At 41.6% G+C, this 7269-nt stretch overlaps 1 protein-coding gene across 2 annotated transcripts; it reads right to left on the bottom strand.

Moving 5' to 3' along the window:
* Positions 1-1837: 1837 nt before the first annotated feature.
* On the bottom strand, positions 1838-7253 carry LOC121991657 (zinc finger protein ZOP1-like). 2 transcript variants are annotated; one of them, XM_042545645.1, is made up of 4 exons: positions 6905-7253; positions 2921-3121; positions 2699-2819; positions 1838-2386 (listed from the first exon to the last, which is right to left on the bottom strand). In XM_042545645.1, exons 1-4 carry the CDS (start codon positions 6911-6913, stop codon positions 2139-2141), a joined length of 579 nt encoding a protein of 192 aa, XP_042401579.1. In that variant the 5' UTR covers positions 6914-7253; the 3' UTR covers positions 1838-2138. The 2 variants fall into 2 exon arrangements, with proteins under 2 accessions (XP_042401579.1, XP_042401578.1); XM_042545644.1 differs by having other exon boundaries at positions 2696-2819; positions 6905-7251.
* Positions 7254-7269: the final 16 nt, after the last annotated feature.

The raw sequence follows: 7269 nt of genomic DNA, 5'->3' as shown, positions 1-7269 counted from the left end.
CAGAGGAGACGGAAGGTATTTGGTACTAAACTTCCGAGCGGCACGCCAAAATAATTACAGACGTTTGCTATAAAGGGATGCATGGGGAACCGCAGACCGGCGGTAAATTGGTCGCGAAAGACACAGAAACCACCACGCGGCGGTCTGTGTGGCCGAGCGGCGGGACCAGCTAGACGAACTTCGATATCCTCGGGGATTTCGAAATTGTCAGCCAGAATATCAAAATCCCGTTGTTCGAAACGGGATCGCATGGTAGTATACCATGGGCCTAAGGATTGTTCTTCGGGATGAGAGGAACTGGCCATGATCCGGATAGGGGAAATCAAAAAAGGAAGTTCCAAAGACGAAGAAAGGGAATTTCAAAGACTGAAGCTAGGGGAAGAAAGGCGAATTAGATACCGGAAAGGAAGGAGGAAAGACCTAAAACCTTACTGAGGGGAGATGGATCGGGGAAAGGCGCCGGAGAGCGTCAGGGGGCAGCAACCAGATCGCCGGAGCTCCAAAGCGCAGAGAGCAGCAGTAGAGGTAATGGGGGCGTGTGAAGGTGAGAAGGAAACGAAGAGTTTTTAAGGTGAGGGCCGGGCGGCCTCCACCGTCGGATCCAGGTCACGGGAATCAAAGCATACATCTAGCCGTTTATTTCGAATTGCTTCGATCACATCAAAATATCATGCAACCGCCTCCGTACTCTGGTGGCATTGCTCCACGTGGCAGTCAATCATTCGGAGCATTTAATGAAGGTATGATCGACCTTGATGTCGAAGATTGGCGCAAAACGCGAGGAGATCCGGTGAAGGCCATCGTTGATTCATTCAAGGATATTTCCTCGGCTGACCGAGCGGAGAGTATTAGCATGGAGGAGCCGTTCGGCTAGACTCACAGTCCAGTCAGTCGGACTATTCGCCTCTTTCGACTAGACTTGAAAGGGAGGCAAGTGATCCGGTGGTAAGAGCGGGCCCCCCCTCTCTCTTGCAATGTCAACGCCGAGTGGAAGTCGGACGGACAGCCGTAGACGGCCGGTCCGACCGGACTGCCGGCCGGCCGATGGAATCGAATACCCGGATGGGTCCGGCCGGCTCGCACTTATGGTTGGAAGGCACCCTGTCAAATCGGGGTTCGGACGCTCAGTTGAAAAGGTCATGGACCGAGCTGACCTTTTGACCGACCAAAGTCATAAAGCACCCCTGTTTATTAATCTCCACAAAGCATAAGTAAACCACTGCGGATGTCCGGCCGGATGTTGAGGGAGTTGTCCGCCCGGACGCTAGATCTGAAGCAAAGGGGAAAAGGACAAGGGAGGTCTTTTTCTGACAGCAGGTATGTTTTACGTGTAGGCCACGCTCCAAATCTTGTGACAGGGGATTCTGCTGTCCCATCGAGGACATGCTTTGACTGTAGCGTTATGGGTCAAGTGAGCTTTCTGACAACTGCATACCGAGGAAAGGACAGAGGACACATATGCACCTCGGTATGCGTGCCCTAACCCTTCACAACTCTATATAAAGAGCCTCAGACTTCGCCGGAGGTACGCATTCAGAGACTTTGGAAGCCACTTCGTTCATCGTAGCTTATCTGACTTGAGCGTCGGAGGGTCGCCGCCGGGAACCCCTTCTCGGCTCGACTTCTGTGCAGGCTAGCCGGAGCGGCGCGCCACCAGTGGGAGGTCTACATCAGCGAGCCGAAGAGCGCCACATGCCCAGCGTCTGTTGACTTCTGGTTCGGACAGGATCACAAAAGCAAGTCAAAAACAAGCCCAACAATTAGATTTTAGAGTGATAACAAGATAATTCGTTGGATCTAATATCTCCATTAGTCCATCTTCAAACTAACATAAAAGTAATAAATCATAAATGACTATTAACCTTAAACAGTTTAAGACATGAGGAAAAGGTGACAATGATACGCGACCTATAAAAAAAACAAATGTTCTTTGAGTTACATAATGATCTAATTAATACATCACACCTGAACTAATGGACGAAGCAGTATGCTGAAACAGAATTAATCTACACGGTCATCCGTTTGGTGAAAAATCTATTGGATTCGCAGGTATTACTTTCATGCCAAGCCTAAGATTGAATCCGGTTCAGTACCAAATGCTGAATACTGACTGACACATTTGATTTCACCCAGGCAAATTAATATGACTTGTAAAGGCCCATGAATGGCTTCTCCCTCTCTTCCATTCTTTTCCTGGCAGCTTCCCTTGCTTTCAGAGCCTCTGCTTCCTCCTTGGATATCACCTTTGCTTTTCCATCATCCCTCTTCCTTTTGTTAACAGCGATTGATGATGGTGCACCTTTAACTGCTCTTGTGGGGTTCAGAGGTGTTGAAACAACCCGCCCAGGGGCAGCACCACCTTTGGAACTGGATGCAACTCCATCTCCTGCACGATGTGTATAATCAACAATATTAGATGCTTCAAACATATACTGTCATATTGCATGGTATATCATTGACAGAGTTAAAATGATGACGGGCAAAAACTAAATAGAAGTTAGTGAACAGGTTTTGTTGATCCTATGATACCCACCAAAGTCAGATGTGGAGGAAATTGACTATTACCATGAATGCGCAAAGACTGTCATTCTAACTAAAGACATAATAGTATGCAAATATGTCATCCCAAAGTGATAAGATACTGGATGTTAGTCTAAGTTCACATAATAGTAAGGAAAAATGGTTAAGAAGCTACCACTTTTTGTTGCAGATGAACTTTGAGCTTCATCTGCACTTTTCTTGTTAGGTTCCAATTCAGCGGAAGGGTCATTACTTCTTTCAAAAGAAGCCAAATCCTTCTGATAACTTTGTTTAGCTTTCTGCAAGGCAGGTTGAGAGGACAGAACAACTGAATCAAGTGTTATAATTAGCATGACAAAATAAACTTGGTAACAGTGGTTATAGTTCAATGAGAACATACTGCTTCAATTGCCTTGAGAGCTCGCGCAGCTTCTTTTTGTTGCTTCTCCTTTACAGCACTCTCCTTTCTCATAGTAGCAAGCTTCTTTGAGACATTGTCCTTGTGACGCTGACCAAGCTCGTGGGTTCTTATGCTCAAAGGATTGTTGGAGATGTATATCTTGCAAAAGTCGCACCATTTGTTTCCTTGGCTGACCCAATACTATAAAGTAATTCAAAAGAAGAGCATAAATTTGTTCCTTAGAGATGGTACAAATAACAAAAAAGTGATCCGAGGGACCAGGTACAATGATGATATTTAACAGGATAACAATAGTGGTTGAACTGTTAGCATTACCACATTCCATGATGTTATGTGCCTGAAGTACAACTGGAACTAAATCCTTTAGTAGCATTTTTGATATCTAGGCGGTGAGGAAATTTCAACAAATTTGCATTGCTTTAGTGATAATAAGGTTGCGTATCTAGACATACCAATCACGTTTTTTTTTTTTAAATTTTTATTTTTATTTTTATATCCATAACCAAAGCTACCTATACCAGTCCTAATACATCCCTTTGCTAATCATGCATGTCCTATGAGCTTGATGGAAAGGTTATCACACTCACTGTACATAAGCCAGCAGATCTCTTATTGGCTCATCACCTGACTGATGCTTGATACACAAATCATAGCACAACATTTTTCTCCTCTAGAGGAGAAGAGTCCTCACTGCTTTAACAATAGAACTTATAGAGAAAAAATATATATACTGGTGCCCTGAATCCTGATCGGAACTTAAGGATGTCTACAAGATTGACAAGAAATGGCTACACAACAACTAAATTTCAAGGTGATGCTTCCTTCCCCATAGTGGTAGAATGAGTTACTGAACTCTTGATCTACCTACCCACACCTCATATTGGGCACCTGACACTCTGATTAGAAATGCTGAGTTAGGCTTTAAATATTTAAATTAAGAGTTTAATTGTTTAAACTATTAATTACTTTATAAAGAAACAATTGTTTAGAAAATTCAAATCTTTTACAAAATAAATATTACATGATGAAAATTTATGATATCAATATAAAATCAAAAAGTCTTCAAGCTGTCAAGCATCACAAAATAACTTCTAAATTTCAAGCTCCACTTCTCCATCCTAAATTCAGATCAACCCAACCCAACCCAACCCAAAAATATTTTCCTAGTCAGATTTTAGGTCCAACCCGATCTGACCCGAATCCTAAAACCCTCAACCCTAACCCGATATTTTTCGCATCGACTTGGGTTAGGTTGACGGGCTGAGTTCATTTTTGACACCCCTAGAGTTAGCCGACATTCCCATTGCCACATGAAAATGTCTAGAAAATAAACCGACATTTTCTCTAAATTGGTCTTCTTCAAAGTTAACCACGAATAATACTTTTTTAGGAAAATAAATCTAATTCCTTAATGATAACCATCAAGATTACCTATGTATCATAAAATAAGTTGCATAAACAATGAAGTAATATTGGTTATGTATAAAAGGGCAGCCCGGTACACGAAACTCCGGCCAACATGGGTCCTGAGAAACCTTACCCTACTTTGCAAGAAGTTGTTTCTTTGACTCAAACCCGTGACCTCCAGGTTACACAACAACAATTTTATTGTTGCATCAAGGCTCCCTTCTAATATTGGTTATGTATAATAAATAAGAAAATAGGAAAACATTATTACTGCCATCAGTGTTACATATGAAGAAGGCAAATAAGATAGTGAGATATTACATTACAAGTTGGAACCATTTTATTGTATTCTAACTTAACCACTTTGCCTATGCATCTCCAACTAATGTATCTGTGTGTATTAGTCTTCCCTACTGCAGTTGTCATATAATTTTACAATAGAAAACTTGGATAATGAATAGGACAAATATATTCACACCAGTGGTCGATTCACTCTTAATTGAGAAATTGTTATGTTCTTCCTCAGTCAACATTAGTAAACTCTCAATTCACAGTGACCAGTGTTTTCAAAACTAGACAGGACAGGCAATTCAACTAATTAAACTGGGACTAAAAGTCAATCCAGTTCAGGCTGATGGATAAACCAGATAGAATAAAAATCAGAAATACTGGCTATAAAACCATTAACTGAAACAACACTATAACAGGATAGAACCTGGTTCTTGGCCTAGAGGTGGGATTTCTCCACTTGCATTTCTCACTCACGATATTAGATTTTTATATTTATATATTTTGCTCTATATATATATGTTTGAATAGATTTAAGGTCATCAAAGAACACCCCTTTTCAAAATTATAAAGGGAGGGGACGCCACTTTTTTTTCAAAAATAATCAAAGGGGCCCCTATTTGTTGTTACCTACCAATATACCCTTCCTAAATCGATTTGGACCAATTCAAATAAACCTAAATAATCATTGTCTTTGTGTAAGGTCGTCTTCTCCATTGTCATCAGGTCTCTTCAACCTCTTCCTCACTACCTAGCGACGTTGAAGTCCTCATGGGCCTTTTAGTCATATAACCCTCTCTGCCTCAAGGTAATCTCCTCTACCATCAAATCCATGCTCTCTCCCGAAGATCCTTCCCCTGCTGCTAGTCATGAGGAGAAGATTGACAAAGTTGGAGAATATGATAATGGTCTTTTTGAACCAGAATTTATCTAAATGAATAGGGGTAGTAAAGGTAGAATGATACTTTTATAGTTATACACTTAGACTCTTTTATTTACCCTTTGTACTTGTGTGAGATAAAGCCACTTAGAAACCAAGACTCCAAGTGGAAATTCAATTTTCTATTGGCCATAGGTAATGATTTTAGGAAATAGTCACTGTTACCAAGATCACCAATGTGGTGTCATCGCCGTTATTACTTTGACACCAGTTTTATTATGTCTTTCAAAGGCCAATAGTCAATTACTCACTGGAAAAATAGATACTATGGAATATACAAGTCTATTCTTTCTTTGTGGATCACACAATGCATCCATAGCATTGCAATCTTAGTTTAATTAGACATCCTTGATCTGAAACTTGATTAATTTGTCCCCAATCGACAAATGCTTCGTCTGATCCCAAGTTTCAGTCAAATATCATGTGGATGTGTCCAATTTAAGCATTAGTTCCATTAGAAAGTGCCCGAAGGATTAGTCACTGACAATTTTCTATCCATTCCAACAAATTATCTGCCACTTGTTTTGACAACATTTGCTGTGGTCATTATTTAGTGATTTGCCTCCCTGTGGAAGGTAAACTTCTTTGGTGTTGTAACATTTTTCGTTTCAGATCAATGATTATAAAAGACAACATACATGCTCGAAATTTATTGGTCACAAGAATTGGATATTGAAAGCCAAATCAATGAATAACCTGAAGTTAGATGTTAAACCAATTAATCAACAAAGGGGAGACAAGAAATGGACCTCTTTTCTGCCCTTCAAGTATGGATTTGAGGCAACATATTATTCTTTCGTGGCCTCTTTGGAGTTACCCTACTCTGTAGGAATCAGCTCCACAGTCAAGTAGTTCCACAAGCAATGAAATGTTTCCGGAAAATTTGGCAACCAGTCCACAATCAATGGAGGGACTGAGAGGGGCAACAATGGGGGAGGACAGGGAGGACGATGTGAAAGAAGGAGGTTTTGTGTCACCGAGAGTGTTGAGAAACAAAGCAGGAGAGAGTTTCAATAAGAGGGTCGGAGTGGAGGCTTCATAAAAAAAACAAAAAGGAGAGTGTGTTTCTGTGAGGATTGGAGCGGAAAGGGGGAGGGAGACCAGATTGATGTTGGAGAGGCGAAATTTATAGAGAAGAAACAAGATAAAGTTTTTATGAGCACAGCTGCTACACAGTGAAGAAACGAGAGAGGGAGAGGGTTTAGGCAATGCTAAAGGAGAGGGAACATAGGGGTGAAAATCATCCAAAATTCGTTGATAATCAACATATAAAACAAAAAAAAATGGCAATAACAATACTAAACCCTAATTTGAGGAATGAAAAATACCTCTGTCATGCTGGAAGAAATCGGGATTGATTTTGCCGCAGGGAAAAGAAAAATAGGCCTCCAAGACTTCAGAGCCTTTGAGAAAAGGAAATCGGAGCCTCCGATCGAGGTTTACAATGGACAGGCGCGTGGCGAACTCAGAGTGGGATCGCCTCCGTCCTCGACGAGCAGGATCTAATCGACAACCGGAGAAGATCACGACAGGGAGAAGACTAAGCTATTGTTTCTCGGAGATGCTACAGGCCTTGTTGGTTCCAGATCGCTCTTATCGTGCCGAATCCGCCGTCGTTGTCGCCGCTTCGTATCCTTCCGGTCGATTGGGGCACGCGAGTTCCGCCACTCCAAATCAAGGGTTTTTGATTTTT

The sequence above is a fragment of the Zingiber officinale genome, chromosome 6B (genome assembly GCF_018446385.1).
Source record: "Zingiber officinale cultivar Zhangliang chromosome 6B, Zo_v1.1, whole genome shotgun sequence".
Classification (NCBI taxonomy): domain Eukaryota; kingdom Viridiplantae; phylum Streptophyta; class Magnoliopsida; order Zingiberales; family Zingiberaceae; genus Zingiber; species Zingiber officinale.
The sequence above is the reverse complement of the archived record's forward strand: the minus strand, read 5'-3'. Positions and strand labels throughout refer to the sequence as shown.

Coding starts and splice junctions, on each gene's coding strand:
- LOC121991657 (XM_042545644.1), bottom strand. Junction 2,820..2,920: donor CTCTCAAGGCAATTGAAGCA/GTATGTTCTCAT, acceptor CCTGCCTTGCAG/AAAGCTAAACAAAGTTATCA. Junction 2,387..2,695: donor TTCATCTGCAACAAAAAGTG/GTAGCTTCTTAA, acceptor CACATCGTGCAG/GAGATGGAGTTGCATCCAGT.